Source organism: Protopterus annectens, chromosome 14.part0 (assembly GCF_019279795.1).
Source record: "Protopterus annectens isolate FY-2018-M chromosome 14.part0, PAN1.0, whole genome shotgun sequence".
Lineage (NCBI taxonomy): Eukaryota > Metazoa > Chordata > Ceratodontiformes > Protopteridae > Protopterus > Protopterus annectens.
In genome coordinates, this window is record NC_056748.1 from 19348999 (window position 1) to 19372606 (window position 23608).

The 23608-nt window shown below is 34.3% G+C and overlaps 1 protein-coding gene across 1 annotated transcript in view; it reads left to right on the forward strand.

The window, feature by feature from the left end:
* Positions 1-23167, forward strand: part of LRRC66 (leucine rich repeat containing 66) — a 94727-nt gene extending 71560 nt beyond the window's left edge. Inside the window, exon 4 of the mRNA XM_044055721.1 lies at positions 18258-23167. Coding sequence (XP_043911656.1) covers positions 18258-22216 — 3959 coding nt within the window. The 3' untranslated portion in view covers positions 22217-23167. The remainder of the gene's footprint in view (positions 1-18257) is intronic.
* The last annotated feature ends 441 nt before the right edge of the window (positions 23168-23608 follow it).

Here is a 23608-nt window from a genome sequence, read left to right on the forward strand (position 1 = left end):
TTGCTTCAAAAATATTAATATGTATATATATATATATATATATATATATATATATATATATATAGATATATACATATGGGTCCTGTTCTGAACATCGAAAGTACGTTTAAGCAAAACGTACATGAGCGAACTCACTTTCGTGAAAGTGCATTTTATCGAAAATGCACTTTCGCGAAAAAAAAAACATGCAGTTTGCATGTAGATTTAGTTGTGCATCAACATGTAGTGTTGATTGTACAACTAAGCAAACTGTTGCTTAGATCATGGTACAGCAGGGATAAGGGAATATTCCCTTTTCCCCATTGTAGTGCAATCTTGGATTGAGAATATTAAAGTAGGGGTGTGTGGAGGGCACAGTCCCCCACATGGGAGGTGCAGGGGGGTTGAGCTTTCCCCCCTGCATAAACATGAGTAGTGTTTTATTTGTTTAGGTTTTTTTGCATGTTTTTTTTCCGCGAAAGTGCATTTTCAATAAAATGCACTATTGCGAAAGTGAGTTTGCTCATGTACGTTTCACTGAAACGTACTTTCGATCTATCAACATAGATCCATATATATATATATATATATATATATATATATATATATATATATATATATATATATGTATATATATATATACAGATATATATATATATATATATATATATATATATATATATATATATATGTGTGTGTGTGTGTAGAAGAACATAAGTCCCCAACTGCTAGGCTACTAATAAAACCTACAAACCTATTATAGGGTGGTGTTTTGTAGGTTTTATTAGTAGCCTAGCACTTGTGGACTTTATATATGTTCTTATACATATATATATATATATATATATATATATATATATATATATATATATATATTAATATTTTTGATGCAATGCTATGTCTATGAATGCAGTACATATATACAAACTTGTTGAATTTCTATTTGTGTATCTGTTTAAGACTGATTTCAGTGAAGTCATGATTAATTGGTTTATAAAGCTAGAGTATTTAATGAGCATTTTTTGTTACTTGATTTACATCTGAAGAAACAGTTAAAACTGCGAAAGTTCTTATGTTCCTGAAATAAATTTAAATTTTAGAGCACTAGAGCATTCAGCTATCCTTGGGTCCATTTTTGTGCTTGGCATTTTATACATTATCAGTTTTTGTGGACCTGGGTTCTGGCAAAGGTTCGTGGCTGCTGTTTTCTACAAAATTGTGTTATGGAAAATAAAAAACAATATATGTGAAAAAATATAAAGGAAGGGTACTTAAATATTATGAAAACATTTTACTATATTGATCCATTGAAAGATTTAGAAATAGATAAGAAAAAGCCATAATGATGAGATATAATAACTATAAAAAGATTAAAGAATGTAATGATTTTTTCGGAGATTGTCTACTAGAAAACTACCAGTTAAGGCAAATATGCCATACAATGAAAAGCAAGTTAGAATATGTAATAAATGTGGAGAATTTGACATCACTGAGCATGTGTTTCTGAAATGTGAAAAAATTAAACATTTGTGGAAAGAAATATGCAAACATAATAGGATGAAAAGTTTGTTAACATTTCAGCAAATAAATACGGGCATAATAGAATTTGGTTATTATGGTACACAAAAGCAGGAAGAAGTGAAGAAAATGAACAGAATAATATTTGATGTTTCATGGACTATATAGACTGAATGAAATCAAATATAATGGAAAATGGACTCTGACAAAGACTATGGAGAAAAATAATGTTTTGGTTGTGGAAAAAGAGGGGGGGGGTATGCTGAAATTGCTGCTTTTAATGTATTTAGATTTGTAAATAGATGTAAATATGTAAATAATATGTAATGTATATATCAATAAAAAAAACTACTTTTTGGAGCTGCTAGATGGTGCCAGAGGACTCCTACAGCAACAAAGAAGAGGCATAAGGGAAGCAGCAGCATGGAGAAAGACAGAAAAGCTATGCAGAATTTGGAAGTGGAAAGTGAGAATTTGAAGAAAAAAATATTTGCTATGGAGCTTCATAATGTAAACAAAGCTTCCTGTGCTATGGATGTTACAAATGAGCAGCGTTTGGCTGTCTTCATGGAGAAGGAATAAGCAATTCTGTTGAAGTGATGCCGATAATAGAACTGCATTCAGTAGGGCTTGCAGATGACATTCAGTTAAAAATAATCAAGCAGGATAGTTCTGATGTTTTATTGGGTGAGATGGCAGAATCCTTTTTTGGAAGTGCTATGGATGATAATGTGAAAAGGAACCAGGTGATGTGGCAACAGAGAATGCAGCAGTTAAAATGTACGCAGAATTAACAGAAAGGAAAAGAGGAAAGCAGCAACAAACTGGACACTGTTTCTAAAAAGAAGACCAACTCTGGGAATAAGAGCAAAAAGGCACTGTAATAGACAGATATTATGAATAGTCAAAGCACACAATAAAATGGAAGAAACTACACAAAATCCGAAATAATAAAAAAGATCCAGGCCACCAATGAAGGCAAAATAACTTTTATATAGACACACAGATTAGCGCTTTCGTCTTGAGGCAAGACTTCTTCAGATAAACAGCACAAGTGCTACACATTGCTTATAAAGCTCTCACAATTACAAACAATTAAAATTTAAAGGACCACACACAGGTAAAAATCTGATGATACCTACAGTCACTGGATCCTACCCAGTTTGGCTTTGTTAAGGGCAGATCCTGCCTCTTAAACCTGGTCGATTTCTTTGAAACAGTCACCAAGGCCATTGATGAGGGGAAGGTGGTCCACACAGCCTACCTGGACCTCGCAAAAGCCTTCGATACAATACCCCACTCGGGCATTATAGATAAGCTCACCAGCTTAAATATAAACCCCTATGTCACTAGATGGGTTGCAAACTGGCTCAAGGACAGAACCCACATGGTTAGAATTGCTGGAGCGATGTCAGACTCCAAACCAGTTACAAGTGGCGTCCCACAAGGCTCAGTCCTGGGACCTCTCTTGTTCGGTATATATTTCTCGGCGATACAGGCCAACACGGAAGGACTGTGGCTGACCAAGTTCGCAGATGACTGCAAACTGGGTGCCATAATCAACTCTCCAGCCGACACAAGCATCCTCCAAAAGGGCCTCATAGAAACAGACAACTGGTGCCAGAGCCATGGCCTCAAGCTAAACGCCAAAAAGTGTATAGTCATCCCTTTGGCAAAAACAAAGTGCCCACAAATTACCACATATGTGGTAATCCATTAAGTACAGAAGAAGTCATTAGGGACCTGGGGACCCAAGTTGATAGCAATCTCTCATTTGACAACCACGTGGCCAAAGTGGTTAGAAAAACATTTTATATAGCCCACCTAATCATGAAGGGATTCACATCTAGATCAGGGGAGGTCATCGTGCCTCTTTACTCATCCCTCATCAGGCCCATAATTGAGTACAATGCCCCTTTTGGGATGTACCTTACCAGACACCTGCAGCAACTGGAAAGACCCCAAAAGTACCTCACCAAGAGGATCAAAGGGCTCAAACAGATGCCATATGCTGCCCGGTTAAAGAAACTCCAGCTCTTCTCAGTGGCATACTGCCTGCTCAGAGGCGATCTGTGCCTGACGTATAAAGCCATGTCCAACCCGGAATTAATGGACATGCTGCCCCTCAGAAAATCCAAATCCCATCGAGCTACGCGCTTGAGAGACTTGAACCTCAGTACTGAAATAAATAGGACATGCTGGAGGGACAGATTCATAACCCAGAGGCTCCCTTCACTCTGGAATAAAATCCCAGTCCAGGTTAGGCAGAGTCCCACATTGACTCTCTTCAAGAGGAATCTTGATGAGTGGATGGGAGATCGTAGGTTTACCCCGGCTATCACTTCTGTGTCACTGTTAGACAGAGGCACAGTATACTAACCTCAAAAAAAGGCATAGCAAAATTAATTTAAAATGGGTGGCGAAAGCCAAACACACTCTGGCTAGGCTTATAAATGCCCTAGGGCAGATAGCCTAGTATGAACCTATGAACCTATTATGTAATAAATATACAATGTTGTAATAAATAGTACATATCTACCATACCTTCATATAACTCAACATGAGAGTACACAAATAATAAAAATACAATAATGATGCCCCACCTTGCATCAATATGCATAGTCAAACTCTGACTGCTTTGGCTATCAAAACTGGCATAATGCTGACATACTCATTAAGACCAGGTGGAATATTTGCCTTCAGCCTAAGCTGGCACTTCAACTCTCTGTTTAACAATATGTTTTTAATATCACCACCCCTAAAATTATTTTTAATAACATCAATAATGCCAAATTTAAAACCTTCCTTTTGTGGTCTATATAAAAGTTATTTTGCCTTTATTGGTGGCCTGGATCTTTTTTATTATTTTGCATTTTGTGTAGATATTATGAATAGGACAATTTGGTGACTGTTCTGGACTTTAAAACTCAAGACATTTGATCTTTTATACATTTTGGGACAGAGATTTTTTTTGACTTAACATTTGAAACTGATAGGCTGATAATGACATTTCTGTAAATGTGTAACAACAAGAAGGACATTTATATGTGGAACAATTATTTGTTTTCTGTTAGTAACTTAAACATTAAAAAATGTTACTTTGTAGTTTAGAACTGATGAACTGAAAGAAGATGAAAAAAATTCATACAGGGTCTGTGTGAAACTTGATAATATTGTAAAACTTAGAGATGAGAAAAGCTTATGGAATGTGTGGTGCAGGTTGGAAGCTGTTTTGAAATGTGAAAAAAAAAACAATGGTGAAATACTTCCTAAGTGTTATTTTTCTGGCTAATCATAGAGGGACATTAAGATATGTTGGCCAGCTTAAATCTTGTTTCTTTTGTGGGGACTTTGCTCATTTAATTAACTATTGTGACAAAGTACAATGGAATCAGTGTGGGATGAAAAGACATACAAGAAGGTGCATGTCTGAATGTAGGTTGTGTAAAAAAAGACACTTTTGGATGGATTGTCAAGAGAAAACAGTAAATAATGAAAAATAAGAAAAAAAGAAAATATACATAAAGAAGGACAAAAAGAGGCTAGGGGAAAGAGTGAACTAGGTGAAGAAGAAACTGTAAAAAAAATATGGTGGGAGAAATGAAGAGAGATTGCATGCAGGAAGAGACGTCAGAAGAAGAATTTGATACTAATATGTTTTGAAGTTCTAGCCAGTAAAAAAAACTGATTCTGAGGATCAAGATTATTTGTGCATAAACCCAGAAATAATTCAGTTGAAGAAAGAGTAAATAATAAGAAAAAGTACTTTTTTTAAATATTTCCCATAAACTTAAAAGAAAGGAAAAGCAAACATTTTAGTGTTCTTTCAATAAATGTGAATGGTATTATTAACACAGTTAACAAGAATAGAGACACTGAAATGGTGTGCTAAATGTGAAGTGGATGTTATTCTTTCAGAGGATGTAAGATTCCTGATAAGTGAAGAAACACTGCAAACAGAAAATTTGTGGGGAATGAAAACGTATCCACCAACTTTAATGCATAAAGTGGAGATAGCTTTAGATAAAACAAAATTGCACAGTTATGCGATAACTTCAAAAAGTCTACATAGATTAGCTAATAGAAGTAAGATGTTAAGCAAAAAGGCACAAATTAATAATATCCAAAATCCTCACACTAATAAACTTACTTCAGACACAGAGGAAATGCTTAATTGTTTTAAAACATTCCATGAGTATCTTAATAAAGGCAAAAATAATAATCCTGATGATTACAAAATTGGCAAGTTTTTTAAAAAAATGTTACTAATAAACTTAATGACCAACAAATACCTCTGTTGAATAATCCTATTACTCTAACATAAATTCAAGAAGATTTTAAAAAAGAGAAAATGCTAAATCTCCATGGTTAGATGGTTTAAGTATGGAATTATATAGTCTGCTTCCATTAAATATTTTAGAATTACTGTGTGACATTTTCAGGATATTTCAGAGTGACAAAATAATTCCTCCCTCATGGAAATTTTCTGTAATCTTGCCTATATTTAAACAATGAAAGTATAATAAGTTAGTTTACTCATATAGATCTATTTCATTATTAAATATAGACTATGAAATATTTACTTCCATCTTTGCTACAAGATTAAGAGATATCACAGATTAATTAATAAAGATAAAACAGAATTAATAGTCAATCGATTACTGTAAGATAAAATAAAAAGGGAAGTGACTACCTTAGACTTAGCAAAATGAATGAACAAGATATTAGCCCTAATTAGATTAGATATTGAGAAAGCTTTTGATTCAATAGATTGGAACTACTTGTTTAAAACATTTGAAGCATTTGAACTTCCAGAACAATTTATTGAAATATTAAATAACCTGTACAGAGACGTCAAAGCATATGTTAAAATTGGATCTTACATATCTCAAGGATTCACTTTAAACAAGGGCACAAAGTTAGGGTATCCCTTGTCCCATCTACTTTTTGCATTAGTTATCAAGCCCTTAGCTAATAATATAAGAAGCAATGAAAAAAATTGATAGATTCTCAATTAGCAAGAATTTTCAATCTAAAATAAAGTATTGCAGAAGATATTTTACTAATTATAGGAGACTTAAATTATTCAGTTGAAGAAAAAGATGAGGAAATTGAAAAGTTTCCAGAAGCATCACTGCTAACAAGATACTAAGTTTAAATATAAATATAATTGGGAAGGAAAAATAACTAAAATATTTAGGAATAAAAATCTATCAAGATGTCAATAATATTATTAATAATAACTTTGAAAAACTAATTGAAGAAGTGTTCTTCTTTGTCTTTTCCTGATTTGGAATCACCACAGAAGATCACCAGTCTGCTCATGATTGGCAGTAGAGTTTTACAGTGTCGAGTTGCCAGCCCAGCACCCAACCTTCCATGGAAGGCACATGTGCATGCACTCATGCCTAGGGCCAATTTAGAGTGTCCAATCCACCTACAGCATGTCTTTGAAATATGGGAGGAAACCGGGGCACCCGGAGGAAACCCATGTGACCACAGGGAGGACATGCAGACTCCACACAGAAGGCACCCCAACCGAGGATCGAACCAGAGAACCTCTTGCTGGGAGGTGATAATGCTAACTACTGCACCACTGTGGCTGCCCTTAAATGAAGAAGTGTTGCTTCTTATTCAAAAATGGAATTAATGTTTTTTTTTTACTTTCAAGGATAGGTTCGTACTTATTAAAATGATTATATTACATATGATGCTATGCATATTGCATTAAATATCTTTAATACCTAACTAAAGAAAAAGGAAAAATGTTGACTTCAATCATATTGTGTTCTAAAAAGCCAATAATTGCTTATAGAAACATATAAGATTATGGGAGCATGGTGGTATTAGCTTCCCAGATACAGAATCTTATTCTTTTGCTCCAAATTTTAACTCTATTATACTCTGAATAGACTTAACCTATACTAGTCAATGGAAAACCATCCAGGAGAAAATTATACTAAATTCTTATAAGTTTATGAAATATGACAAATTACAAATACATAACAATCCTTTCATCTAATTAACAAAGATTACCTTAGAAGGAAATTCATTTCAATCTTTAGACTCTGAATATATATGAAATCAGTTCTTAAAACAGTTAAGAAATATATTTTTAAATTCTATTAATATTAAAAAGGAAATGTTTGTGTTTTCCCATTGCATACACCTCTAGATGTAAGGAAAGTCAGAACAATGTTAAAATTAATTTATTAAAAAGGAATAGATTAGTATTATGGTCTGGTTGCTTTAAAAAATGAAAAGCTAAGTCACCAGAATGTTTCATGAAAGATTATAAGTTGGATGATCTGTTAAGCAGTTAATATTATCCATCAGTAAAAAGTGAAATGAATTTGTAGATAATATGAGTGAAGAGGAACAGAACACTATTTTCCATTATATGAATATAATAATGCTATCATCAAAGCTAAGTTGACCTATAGATGAAGCTTGTCAAGTTATATAAGTTAATCATAAATAATAATAATAATAATAATTTTGATGCAAACTTCTGGAACTTTTTAGATAGTAGTGGATTGAGTGACCCAAGAGATGGTAAGAATATAACTTTATTACTTAAATCAGTTAGTCAAACTTCTTCAAGTTTATACTTGAACATTTTTATGTTGAAATATATACACAGAATATGTGTTACTCCCTATTAAATCTCTAAGTTTAGTAAAATGACTTATTCAGTCTGTTGTAGATGTAATAAAGACGTGAAAGCTGATTATACACACATGTTTATGAACTGTGAAAAATTAAATGTATAATGGAAAAAATAAGTATGTTTTTAACGAGTTATGGTCTGATAATTTTTCTTTAACTAGATCAACAATACTAATGAATGTTCCACTTCCTTTATCTGTAAAAGTCAAACAACAAAACAAGTTCTGGAGTCTCCTGGCAGTAGCCAGAAAAGTCATTACAAAAACTTGGAAACTGAATTCAGTTCCTACATTCAAATAAATTTTGCTATGTAAAACTGAAAAGGAATTGATCAGAATAAGATCTATAAATCATGCTAAGACTTTTAATGGCTGGGATGGCCTTGAAATGTTGCTATTGCAATACCAATATTCTTAATGTGTTAATTGTATAAGTTTACCTTGACAATTTACTGTATTCCTAACATTGTATAACATTATTTGATGTTGAATTTCTACCTTTCTGTATATATATATATATATATATATATATATATATATATATATATATATATATATATATTGTAAATATGTTAAATTAATAAAACATTTCTTGAAAAAAAAAAGAAACTTGTGGGGTGGAAATATAATATGGGATTTAGGAAATTAATGCTGTTCTGGAGTGAAAATAATGAAAATACTGGATGTAACATTAGTAAGGATAAGAACGTTAACTGTTGTGGATGTGAGATGGAAAGAAGATTTTTATAGAATTATAGCATTATATGCATATATATAAAACTAGCAAGAAAGAGAGAATCTGTTTCATCAAATATTTGACTATGTGGTGGTTAATATGAAAATTATAATCGCAGGGGACTTTAATTTTGATTTTAAGTTGAAAATGTAAATCAAAAGTAAAAGATGTAAAAAATACAAGAATTAATAAAGTGTGGTAAATTAACTTTTTGGAACAGAAGTCAATGAACTTATAGAAATGGGGCATTTGGATCTAAAATTGATTATTTTATATTATTGGAAGGCTTAGCAGTAGTAGATGGTGATACAGTTGTGATTTTTTTAGAACATTTAGCAATATGGATGAAGGTGATAGAAGAAATGGAGTACATTTAAACAGGAAAGAGCATTTAAAACAATGAGAAATTATGGGATGAAATTGGAGAACTGAAAGTATTGCAGTTATGGAAGAATCATATAACCATGAAAGACTTCTATAAAAGCTGGTCTGAGTGGTGGACTGAATTTAAAAATAAGTATAAAACGTGTTTTTTTCAATGACAGGGTGATGTAAGAAAAGAAGAAAAGGTGGGGTATGGGAAATGAATAGAAATGTATTAGACTATTTCAAGAATAATAAAGTGAATATTATGAAATATAAAAAGAAATATATAAAAAAACAAGACAAAATTAAGGCATTACTGTTTAGATAGAGATATTATTTACAAGGAAGAAGGGGCAAGATATCTGCATGTTTGGGTAAAAGAGTAAAGGAGGATATTAGTATAATGACTAAAATGAAAAAAAAATGTTAAAGGAGAGGTTAAAAGAACATAAGAGCAAATTATGAGTAATGTAGTACAGCATGTGAAAAATATGTATAAGAGTAAAAAGAAGGAAGATAAGAAAGAATAGAAAGTAAAACAAAACCCAGAATGAGTTAATGAAGTATTTGAAAAAGAAATTACTGTTAGTAAATTGGATGAAGTACTTAGGAAAGTAAATGTTGGTTCAGTACGAGTCCCTGATGGTATAGGGTATTGAATGTGCAGAAATTAGTGGAATAGCACAGAGAGTATTTTATAAATGTAGAGAACGAATGTTTGAAGGTAAGGTTTGTTTATGAAAAGTTATTAAGTCGATATTAAATTTATATGGAAGAAAAACAAGAAAATTAAATATAAAACTGGAGATCCATCACACTAAATAACAGATTTTATTTTTTCATGAGAATAATGCAGAGGAAAATGGAAGGAAGGATGAGTGATATTATGGAAGAAAGTATTTATGGAATAAAAGGGAAGGGATGTCAAGAGTTATCACTGGTTATGAGAGAAATTGTGAGGGATATTATAAATAAAAGGGAGGATGTGAAATTTATATCTGATATCAGCAAGACATTTGACACACTAGGACATGATGTTTTATGGGATGTTATTGAGAAGTATGGAGTAGGCAATAGAATTAGCAGAGAGTGCATGTCAGCATATAAAAATAACAGAGTGAGAGTGTTAAGGAATGGGTGGCTGAGTAAAAAAATATGCTTGAAGTTTGGTATAAGACAAGGAAGTTCCATGAGTCAAATATCATTTGCACTGATTATTAATTTGATAGTGAGTAAAGTAGAAGTATAAAATTAAAGATGGGTTTGAGTCACATAACTTTTTTTTCTGAGGATGGCAGGTGCTGTTTGACTGACAGTTATATGGAAAATGTGTATATCTGTGGCATTTTATTCACAGGGTCAGCAAGGGAAATAGCTAAGCTAACAGCAAGTATGTGGAATGCAAAGCTGATATAATAGGCACAGCTCTGGTTTTCACAACAGAAGCATAGTTGGCAAGAAAGTTTGACTGTGAATAACAAATAGGCTTCATTGCCATATGGTGGGATATATCATTTCTCATTTATAGCTCATTATGAGTTTATTTGCTTATGCTTATTCACAGCCATTACTCATTAATGTAAATGGCCTGTATGAATCATGGCTTAGCTATGTTCATTAGCAGACTAACTGGATATATATACTGTATCAGTGAAATGGATGTGAATACCGGTCATAATTGGTAAAATACATTTGCAAACTATATTTAATCTTTGTAAAATACTGAGAAATGTAGTGACTGTTAATTCTGATTAATTCCTACATGTAACTTCATTTGGCTAGAATGAAATACAGTTTCACAGGAAAGAAGTAATTGCTTACAAATAAGTGACAGGGAACATTGTAAAACTGAATCAAAGAAGCTCTAAGTCCAGATGCAAACAGTTATATATGTAAAGTCCCATTTACCTTCCAGCTAGCTCTTGCTGTGTGTGAGAAAAAAAAAAATCAGTGTAATTATCTCCCAAGTTTGTGAGGGGGGAAAAGTAATAAATTAAAGTATACATTTCAGCTGAAACCAGTATAAAGTTGGTCAGGCTTGCTGAAAGACCTTGTCCTGTCCATACTTTTATAAGTGTTATTTTGCCATGTGCTTATATTTTTTAGTAAATTAGCATAACCAAGTGTTTAGTATTCTTTCATTGACAGACAGCAAGTGTATTTACATAGCTTATGCATTACTTAAGTATTATGTCTGTACAACTTTTATTTTTCTCTTCTTCAAGCAGCTGTCTTAACCTCTGCATAATCTGTATCAGTACTGTCTTCTTTGCTGTCTAAATACATTTTTTATTCATTGTGTTTTTTTAAGATATTGTGGCTGGTGTTTATTAATGTATAATTTATTATTTGATGAGATGGTATTATGTAACCCTGTAGTTTGTTCAGCTACTGATATCCAGCTGTAATTGGACAGATTGTTCTGCATATTACTATTGTGTGCTTATTATGGTAGCTTATGCATCACTAGCCCAATAATCTTGAGTGGTAGCAGTACTGATTTAACAGGACAAAAGCTATAGGGAATTGGAGAATCCACCAACTTTCCCCGGGAATTATATATACGTGTGTATGGGAGTGTGTGTGTGTGTGTGTGTGTGTGTGTGTGTGTGTGTGTGTGTGTCTGCCAATCTGTGTGTCCATGTATCTGTTTGTGGGTCATACTCAAGGTAGCAATGCATATTCCCTATATGATACCAGGTAGAATATGAAGAATTAGCTAGTGATTCAAATGTGTGTGCATTTGTTTTTATTTTAAACTTGTTGAATACCAATGGTGTCTCAAGAGGCCATCCTTATAGTGAACTCCAGACCTATCTGGGAGATTAGATCAGTTCTAAGGACTGTAGCCACTGCTCCTCACATATCCGTTGTGAGCATGGATTGGCTATGGTTGTATTGAAACCCAATCAGCAGAAACAAGATTGAAACCCAATTATTGCCAGACCAGCCACCATAGTGATGATAACAAACCTGTTACTTTTCTTACTGCTTTTTGTGTCTATTTCAAGAGTACATTACCAGGTCATACATTAGTTGGAGGCCCCTTTTTCTTCAGCTTTCATTGAAGTCTACAAGTCTTTAATTTTTACTGTTTGGGGGGAGTGTGGGCACCATTTGGGGGCATCACGCAAGGCATCAATTTTCTGAGCTACAGCTCTAGTTGTAGCAAACATCTTGAGACTAAGGTACAAGCTCACCAACATTCTGACATCTGGTGCAAGACAAAACATTTATGTAAATATCCCAATACCACAACTGAATGTGCTCTTCCTTTTGCTGACAGTTATTTCTTCCCATAACAGGTCTTCCTGCAGATTATTCTAAATAAACTTTGTTCTTTCATTTCAGTAGCAGACAGAAGGGAACACCACTGTCTTTTTATGCAGAAAGCCACTTACCTCCTGTTGACTGCTGTGGCCACAGTACTGCTGAATATCATAATTTTTAAGTTACTGTAACTTCAAAACTGCCCACCTCTTATCAGTATGCTGTTTATTGCATCCCATCATTAAACTTTTGTAACTACAGAGCAGGGAGCCCTGATCTAAATAGACTACCTTGCAATCTAGTCATGAATGAAACAGTTTTTAGTAATAGAATCCCAGTAAGCTGGAGTAGCTTGTTCACTTGCATCGGAAATAAGGCAGACCTTGTCAAATGTAAGCTTAATTTGAAAGACAAAAACACAAGAAACACGGACTAGCCGCAAACAGTGAACAAAACTGAAGCCACAGCTTGATGCAGGAATAGTACAAACGAGGCAGATGCGATTTAGCGCTTTCTTTCACTTTATTAAAATGTGAACTTCTTCAGAAACATGTGCCCTCCCCAACACATGTCTTTTAAATCCTGTGAACAGGATATGATGTCACAAAATAGTTCGCAATTATTAAATGTATAAATACACATGAATGCATCAAAAATTATTATATACATTTATAAAAAAGCATCTAAATACGATCAAACATCATATATAAAAAAATTCATACTGTCGTACATATTTGTATAGTACAAAATACTAAGTGATAAATGGTTAGATTCACAAAACTTCTATTGGAACTGAATACTTTAAATAAAACATCACTTTAAATTAATTCACTATAGATGAACATTTCTGATTATAAAACTAAATGTTGTTGTAATACACTTACAACTAATATAAGATGGTAGACAGTGTTATTTATACAGCAAGAAACATTTGATGTTAATAACTTCGTTGAGCCCTGGATAATGATCCGCCCCTAACATTAATTGCCAAATAGTCTCCTTTTGCTCTAATTTGTTGTTGATGTCCCCCATAAATGTCACTTTGTCTATGTGGTCTAAAACATGAAACTCAAACTTTTTGAATTCTTTACATGTTAAAGAGTGCCTTGCAAGTGCATTGTTTTTGTCCCTATTCTTAATAGCTAAGGTGTGTTCGTAAATCCTCCTCTTTAAGACTCTAACAGTTTTACCCACATAATAACATTCACATGATGCACAGCAAGCCAGATAAACCACAAATTCACTGTTGCAGTTAAAATATTTCTTAGCCCAATAAGTTCTTTTAGAATGTTTCAAAGTGACAAAGGAACTATTACTAAGGAATCTACATTGTCTACAATTAGTGCATGCAAATGTACCTTTCTTAATGAGATCTCTGGACTTGACTACAGAACTATTATTAGTGCGTTCTAACATTTTCTTGATGTTAGTAACTGTTTTATATGTAAACAAGGGTTTCATCCCTACACTTTTGACTAGTTCTTGGTTGCCTAAAATTATTCTCCAATTCCTTTCTTAATTTGAAAGAGTATCTTACTGATATTTATAAATGCAGCTGTTTTAGCCAGAGTGACTAGTCATACTTATAGCTGACTCCTGGTCTGATTGTAGACCTCATTTAGGCAAGGTGTTTAGTTTCTAGCAATGCGAGGACGTGGGACTTTTGCTGCATTTTTGCATCTTGGCACATTCTGTGTATTTTTGTACAGGTCCGTTTTCAACCTTTGCATATAATTGCATTTGTAAATTGTCTCTGTCTCATATAACTGATATTTCCTGCTCATTCTAAATTAGCATCTCGAAGCCATTTACTTCTAATTACCTTCCTAAGCATTTTTTTTGTTTTGATTTGCAGTCATTTTGTTAATAGCTGATGTCTTCATGTCAGTCACTGAGCTCAGTGTTTTTCTGTCTTTTGTTCTGTTTGGTATTTGATCCTGGTTATGACTAATAAGGATCCATAGGCTAGTTTACTGACTCATTTATGAAGTAAATAAATAAAATGTGTTGAAAGGATAAAAATACACCAATTAAAGAATGTTGTTGAATATGTATGGCAGTTTAAAAAGCTTTCTTAAATATAAATTAATGTAAAAACCAATAAAAATACACAGAATAGAGGCAGTAACAATGATTTAGCAAAGGGTTTACCTGATTCTGTGGCACAGAGGGATAGAACACTGACTGTCTCCCAGTAGACTGGGGTTTGATTAGCAGCCTTGGTCCTGGAGGACCTAGGCAAAGAGGGGGAGCAGTGAAGGGGCATGGCCCACTCATTATTGCCAGGGTGTGGGAGGGGTCAGTGTACATTTCCCTGGTGGAAATGGCAGAAACCACCACTCGTGCTGAGCTAGGGGGAGCAAGGCTGCTTGGAGGTGATGTTCCTTGTGAAAGTGAGGGGACATACTTCCCAGACAGCAGATTGCATGCTTCTATCCTGCTTCTTAACACCAGGGACTATGATGCTATGTAAAATAATAATTTATTCACATAGACCTTTGGTTGATATGTGCCTTGTAGGTACATATGATAGGGATTCCTCTGTTTTTCCTAAACCCTCCTGCCAGATAAAAGTAACTGGAAAATAGAATGGGGAAATATGGTAGCAGAAAACAGCCTCGTAGAGTGAAACAATCAAGCCCCAGAGAAAATGAATGTAGGAGATTACCTTTATTAAAGTAAAAAAACAACATTAACGTAGTTAAAATTCTGTTTTCATTTATACAACTTCATTAGATTTGAGCTTTAGCATAAATCATCATTTTAAATACTCAAGAATAAATGACATCACAAATTAATTATCCAATGAAGATCCATTAAAAATGAGGCAAATGTTTTTTCCCATTCTCATTGTGAATTGTGAATTTGTCAGTAATAAAGAAAGTATTGTTTTAGAATGTAGAAATACTACTTTAAATAGTATGTCATATTATAATTGTGAGTCTACTGGCCTAGTATACTTAGCATTATGTCAGGCTTGTCAGGCTTTCTATATAGGAAAAACAGAGAGAAAGCTCAAAAGGAGAATTTATGAACATAAGTATGACATACAAACTAAGAAGGACAGTAATGCCTTGTACAAACATTCATTGGAATGCCCTAGTGTCTATTATAGATTTTTTGTTTTGAAATAAATTAGCATGGATAAAAGAGGGGGCATGTGGGAAGAAACCATCGAATACAGAGAATTGTGGTGGCAATTGTCCCTGGAATCCAACAGGAAACCAGGTTTAAATGAATGTTTCCCTTGCCCCACTTTTAAAATTGAGAGTGGCCAAATTATAAGTATATATACATATGGCTGTTCCCTTTGGCTTTACTGTCATGCACATAGCACTTTAAGCATTTATTAATGTAGGGAATATGTTGTTTTATAAAGGATGTGTTTTTAAAACAGAAATGTTTTTAAGGATTAAATTATTACATTTTTAATTGTGTTTTGCTGCTGAGAATCTTATAGGTATATTTTTACATTATTTGTTTTGTTTTCAAAGTGGTGTGTCAGGATTTGATTCTGTGGTTCATAAAAAAAAAAAAAAGAGAGAGAAAACATTTGCCTGATTTTTAATGGATCTTCACTGGATAATTAATTCTTGAGTATTTAAAATGATGATTTATGCTTCAGCCCACATCTGATGAAGTTGTATAAACAAAAATGGAATTTTAACTATGTTAATGTTGTTTTTTTTACTTTAATAAAGGTAATCTGCTACATTAATTTTCTCCAGGGCTTGACTGTTTCAATCTACGAGGCTGTTTTCTGCTACTTTACTTGATTTTAGTCACCTCGTTTTTGCCTTATTTTGGTTTACAGAAGGGGTATTATCCCTTTTTCTTTTTTTTCTTTTATCAGGCTCATCCTGCATTTTTTGCATTGATACTAATTCTTTATGACTCCCTTTAGCTGATCCTGTCATTCCAGTTCAGAGAAAATCCATACAGGGAGAAAAAAAGAAAAACACCAAACCACTCCTAATTGCTGTATGAATGGTGGCCCTTCCCAAAGGATCTTTGCCATGGTGATGGGAAATGAATGGAACTGTTGGTCAGGGAGGGGGCTGATGACTGACAGATAATGAGGGTAATAAGTGAAAAACAAATTGTAAAGGGATATCAGGGATTATTATATCAAATGCCCAATGGTAAGCAAGTAAAAGTCAAGTATACAGGAGCAGCGAGAAAGGCTTGCGGGATACTGGGATGCACAGGAAGGCATGTCAGCAATTAAAAGTTTCAGTTATTATCTTTTTGTGTCATCAGCATGCAGCTCTGGTGACATCGTCTTTCTAAAGCCACACACGTTGGGATTCACAATGAATCCGAAATCATGCACTACATGTTACTGCTGCAAGGCACAGGTCAAACAAGGATCACTCTCCAAATCTCTGGTTGAATAAATTATTATTTTTCCTAACAGGCCTTTGTTACATATCCCAGAAAGCTGCACTTTCTTGGTTTCATTGAAGGGGACAAGGAACACTTAACTATCCCTTCCCCTTAGCAATCCTGCACCCATTACAAACAGGTTTACTTTTCAGTCCCACCACCTTGTGTGCATCATTTGCACAAACACATCCAAGAAAAGCTCCACAGCTAGTGAAATAGTCTTGCCCTGTTTGTGGAAATACAACAACTAAGTCAAAATAATAAATCAGCCCGAAGGTAAGGATAATAGTTGACAAAATCAGTTTTTTTTGGTAAAATCAGTCTTGCTAGTTCCCTAACTGTGACTAAAAGATATGATAATCCTTATCCTGGTGTTGTTTATTGTTTGCATAGCACATATGCAGCCAGCATGGATACCTCCCCCAACTCTGTCCCATTCACTACACTCTGTGGTGCACAGAATAGTAGAAACTTCCTTTCTCTATGTATCCATCTTACCCCCCAGCACATAGTGAATTTAAAATCTGTGCAGATAAACAATTCATGAACATTTAACAATGTTCACACTATAATAAACCATTAATTTTTATTACCTTTCACAAAGTTAATGTTGTTAAAAGCAGTGCAAAATATAGTTTGATTTAAAGGCTGGTCATGTGGTTGTAGTTGGTGGTCACATGAATGATGAATAATATACTACAAGTCCAAATTTCAGCTGTAGCATTTTAACTCAATATAACAAGTCTCTTTCTTTTTTCTAATTTTGAGCCAGCAAAACTGCATAGCTTAGTAAAACAGGACTCTATTGAAGCAATGGCATTGGATCTTAGCTGGATCATCAAAAGTTATAGTATCATAAATTTAAAGATAAATCCTGCTTTTGCTTGTTACTATATTTGCAGTAGCTTAATAAAGGAATTTCGACTGGAAACAGACTGTCTACCCTTCTTGGATTACTTCTTAATACCTACTAGAGTTAATAAGTCTGTATAATATAAATAATATTTCAAGAAAGGTTTTTATTTTTTCATTGAGGACATTTTTAAGTTTGTTATTTCTACTACCATTTTCTGATTTTTTTTTCCTGCGTTTTAATATCTAGTGACTAATTAAACATTCAGGAATTGAAAAACTTCCACACAGGGAATTTTCTTACACTGTTTTTTTATATTTACAGTATCTATACTGACATACTACTGTTATTATTTTAGGAGAGGCAGTAAATAACTAGAAAAATATTGTATTCACAGAGTGCATCCAAATGATTTTCTTACGCATGCAAATGATTTTTTTAATTAGCTAATACTGACACTCCTTTCATCTTATTTTTCTAGATATTACCTCAACATACTGGCAGACACCACAGGGGATCATATCATGTAGTCATACACATCCAGACATGAACATTGATAAAAGACACAGCTTAACAATTACCAGTGCTCAAAAATCAATTGAAGGGCTATATCTGTGCACATCTAATGAAATTGTAACAGGGCAAATTATTATCTATGATGTCCATATCCAAACAGAAAATACTGACGCTTCTGCCAGGCACACTAGAGATGTCAAATCTGTAGCAAGAGAAGGAAGGACGCAAAATGAGTTTACCATGGCCATTTGCCTTTCTATTATTATAACATTTATTTGTGCTTTCTGCCTTGGTGCATTTGTCAGACCTTTCATTGAGCCATTATGGAGCAAAATACGTAGACGTAAGTCATCTGTAAATGAGTATGAAAATCACGGCTTTTCAGAAGAGTCCACGACACGTGAAGAGAAAAAAGAAGAACAGCAGCACAGCAAAACACGGGCTGCACTGGTCCATAGCACTGAAGACGTCTTTGTTAATGCACCATCTGAGCATGCCTGCAGTAGCGCTAAGGAAACATCTGTCTTACGAACAGAATATAAAAAGTGTCAAAATAGCAATACAAATGGTATAAATCAGGAAATACATTTCAGCAAAACCCAAAATGACAACAGCAACTTATTTTATAGTGAGCAAATGCAGACATATGATAGGCCAGCAGTATTAGTAGTTAAGCATGGAATAGAAAATAGCTGGAGTGCTGACATGAGTACAACAGACAGTGTGCCCAGCACATTAAAAGTGGTGCCACAGGTAAATGAGGATTCCATTAATCAAAAAACTTTACATGTCTCATCACATGGCACGGAAAGTCAGACTGGAAAACAACCACACATGACAAAATATCCAGGCCTATTGGACGACTCATCAGATGCCAAGATGTTTACTGGGCATACCGCAGGATCATGGTCTAGTGATGTGTCACAACTCTATGGCCAAGATTTACAGAAAGAACATATCTGTGCATTAAACAATGATGAGACAACCATTCAAGGTATGATTGATGAAAGAGCAAACTTCCAGGAGCTTAAAAATGACATCCCTATTAGCAAAGAAAATACATCTGAAACAGGCAGTTTGAACAGCAAGTTTCAACATACACCAACTGAGTTTCAGAACTGCATAACCACTGATGTAAGCACACAGCTTCCAAGAGTGAATGAGGAGGCTTCTTCAGCCTATGCTGATGGTCCAGGTATTAGTGACTTATGGTTAGATGCTTCTGCCAGTAAAGGATTATTAACTTCCTCACAAGGACTTGGAGAAACAGTTCATGAAGATGCTATAAATAGCTCCTCTTTGAAAGTCAATTTAATAACCTCAGAACCCGAGAATGAAAATCAAAGGATTGTTTTAGCCAATATAAATATAGAGGACATAAAAGACCGTAATTATTATATGAGCCAGACAGACCAAAAGTCGGTTGGTACTCAAGCATCTGTAGATTCAGCTTATAATGACTTAAGACATAATGAGGAATATGGTGCAACAAATGGGGTCACAATTTCAAAAAATGACATCTTTCCAGAAAGCAATGTTTATGAGGAAATGAATTTCATGCAGATGCAGGAATCATTCTTGATGACAAATACTGAAAGTTCAGAACATTCCAGTGACCACAAAGCATCTGATCGAGTAAATATCCAAAGTGACAGCAGCTACACAACTGAAACCAGAGAATACTTACACAGTGAAGGTAAAGATCTTTATGCATCCTCTTCTAAGGACGTTGACATTCAACTGTCACCAGATGATAAGTACCTTCTCAAAGCACAACATAATGAGAATGCATGGGAAAGTCAAGTGAAACACAATAAACTGAGTGACACTGAGTTACAATATCAAGATAACATGTCAAGTAAGTCAGCTCCTGCTCAGTGGGAGACATTTGCATCAGAAGAGTTAAGTGCACAGCAGGCTAATGCATCTACCGGTAATATGTCTGATATACAAATCCTGGCAAGTGATGATTTCAAATGGAATCAAGATTTTAATCATTTCTCTGAGATGAAATCAGATCAAAATGATTTTTTTCTCAGTGACCAAGACTCTGGAGACATAGTAAAAGAACAAAAGAAACATGACTGGGATCAGTGGCAGTTTCTTGACCAAGAAAAACAGGCAGATAGAGGTTCACAAAGTACAAATTCTGCAAACAATGTAGATCTGTTTGGTTTCCAACATTGCAGCACAGGTGAAGCACTTGGATCTGACTCAGACAACTTCAACCCCTTTCAAAATGATGACTGGTTTACATTTGAAGACCCCTTCGTGACATCAAAAGATTATCCCAGTGATTTAGATTCCTTCATACCTGAAAAACAGCTTGAAATCAGAGCACCTCTAGTTCATCCAGGTAATAGTCAAATTGCCTGCCAACAACTACCTGAAGATACTGTGAGGTGTACTCAGGCAGGACAAGAAAAGGACAGTACAGAAATGTCAGATAGCTTCAGTCCTGAAAGAAAACTCATTTCAAAATCAGATCCTGAAATACTGGGCCCATCTGACAGAGAACTGTCAGATAAATCCAGTACTTATTTAACCAATGCTTTCTTCAAAGCTGCAGGATCTGAATCTGATGTGACTGATCTTCATATTGAGGTTCCTACTGATCAACACAAGAATCCACAATCTGTAGAAGAGCATCATTTGTCTGATTTGGAAGAAATTAAAAGATTGTATTATTCTTCTGAAATAAGTTTGCAACACCCCTCAAATTTGCAGTTTGATCAAGAGACATCAATATATGAGCATAAGCTGAATGCATTCAAATCAAATATCGTGAGTCAATCTGAAAAAGAAAATTTTCCAGATACACAGGACCTTGAAACAATCATGCCACAGTCAGATATGAATTTTTTTTTAACAATTCCACCTGCTTTTCCAGGAGATCATAGCATTCCTGATATGTCAGTAAACCGTTACTTGGAAAGTTATAGTCTGACAGGTGATGATTTTGAAACCAAATTTAGTGATGATGATACATTTTCCCATGGCAGCTGGGTTGCCATTGATGAACCATTCCAATCTAGATGTGCAGATGTACTTCCCGGTGATCACCTTACCAGCAATGATGTAGAGTCCCGTGAAGGGTCAAGTGGCCCTAAAACTGAAGCCACTGTTTTAAAGGAAATTCCTTCTAAGGCTAATAGCAGCTTACTAATAATGCAAAGTGGAGACATCAATACAATTCAAGGAAATGTTCATTTTTCAACAAAACATGTTGCTAATCAAGATGAAGACAAGTCAGGTGAAATTCTTTCAGAAGAAATAAACTGGTCACCTTCAGGTACTGTTAATTTATTTCAGGAAGATGCTTTTAGTGAAAGGTCTTCCACTGAAATAACCACAACGCAAGATCTCTATGCTTCTGACATTAAAGAAAGCGCAGTTAGTGAGGGGATACCGGCAGCAGGCTTTTCTATGGACTTTAATATTCTTAAGGAAAGCCATATTTCCTCATTAAATGAAACAAAGTCTCCCAAGCATATACCACATTTAACACTTGAAGCAGATGAAATAACATCTACTAGCTACACAAGCACAAAATCATTGCAAGAAGGCAAAAGCAAATCCAAAATGAGTTTATTGACTGGGAGTTATTTTATTAAAAAGAAAAAGGCCTTTGATGGCTTTTCTAGCACTTTTCATTCAGGGACAAATGTTACATCTACCAATATTCCTACATCACTAAGTGCCTCTTTAGTAAAACAAATGATACAACCTAGTAATGCAGTGGAGTTTGAGCAGCAAAGTAATCAGTCTTTTCTAAACCAAAGTGTCTCAGCTCATACTGTAAAAGATCATATGAACTTGCTTTCAGAATCTCACAGTCTTAAAGTGTCTATAAATGATCGATCTGAACTTTCAATATCCACGGCAATAGAAGGAACCAGTTATGAAGACATCAGCAGTGCTTGAACAAACCACATCACAGAGATTTAAAATAATAAGCATAACTTACAGCACGAACTATAAACAAAGGGCAGGCCTTTTCATGCAGCGGAAGACAATAATCAGCTCATTTTGCAAAAATTGTTTAGTTTTGAAAGTCCTGGAATTTGGATAACAGACTATAATGCTTACTCTAAGGAGAACCAATTCTCCTGTTGGATATGGAGACGAGAACAGTACCACGTGACAAACTATTGATGAGAAGAATCTCTGTAAATAGCATTAGTGTCACATCTGTGCATTCATACGTGATCATGTGAATGAATAAATAGCTGTATGTGCTCTTTCTCAAGGGCAAAGACAGCGGAGATTTAGATTGGAATATCTGGCACAGAACAAAATTTGTGTGCCTGGTTTCTAAGACTCACAGAGCTAATAAATCAGGACATCCACTAATGTCTAGATTTCCATTTTTCCTGGACATTTTCCACTCACTTTTGCACTGATAGCTTTTCAATCTATTGTTTGGAAAATGGTACAGTTATTTCTTTCACTTTATCATCAGTAATCCTGGTTTCATTTCACATTGCTTATATTAGCCCATAGTAATTTGAATGTATCCATAACATTTATTGCATTTTTGGTCTAATGCAATGTATCCATAACATTTTTTGAATGTATCCATAACATTTATTACATTTTTGGTCTAATGCAATGTCTGCTTCATAAACTTTATTTTAATGTGCAATGCAGTTTGTTTTTCAGATCTCTTTTGCTTTTCTGTTTTACTCACTCTCAATCTTTGTTTCACAGTCACTTTCTTTCTTTTGTATGCTTAATATTCCTAATTTATAGTGCTTCCTTAGTCATTTACTTGATTTTGTCATGGGAGACATCTAAAAACATGATACATTTTTTAATGGTGCAGTTGCTATGCTGGCTTTCTGTCTCCATAATGTTGCTTGATCTCAGTGTGTCTTCTCGGCGTACATTAAATTGTGCCATGGATGCTATATATCTCTTCAGAAACTATGTGGTTCTTTCTTGAGTCTTGCATGCACATTTCTATAAATTCCATCCCTGTTCTATTCATGAATTATAGGAAATTAAAGATGTTCAATATATACCATCAGAAAGCTGTACTGCAAAGATACTAAATAGATAGAAGAAGTAAAAAAAAGAATAAGAAGTTCAAATGTACAGGATATGAAATGAGATGAAGTAGCAACCAGAGAGATTGAAACAAAGTTAAGAAAAGCCTCTAAGTGGAAAACCCCAGATGCAGTACCTATCTTCTGGTTAAAAGTATTGACATCTTTGCATGAAGATTTAGCCATGAGTAACAACTATTTATATGCACACCCAGAACTAACACCAGTCTGGCTAACAACAGAAAAATAATGCTCCTAGTTGGGAGTG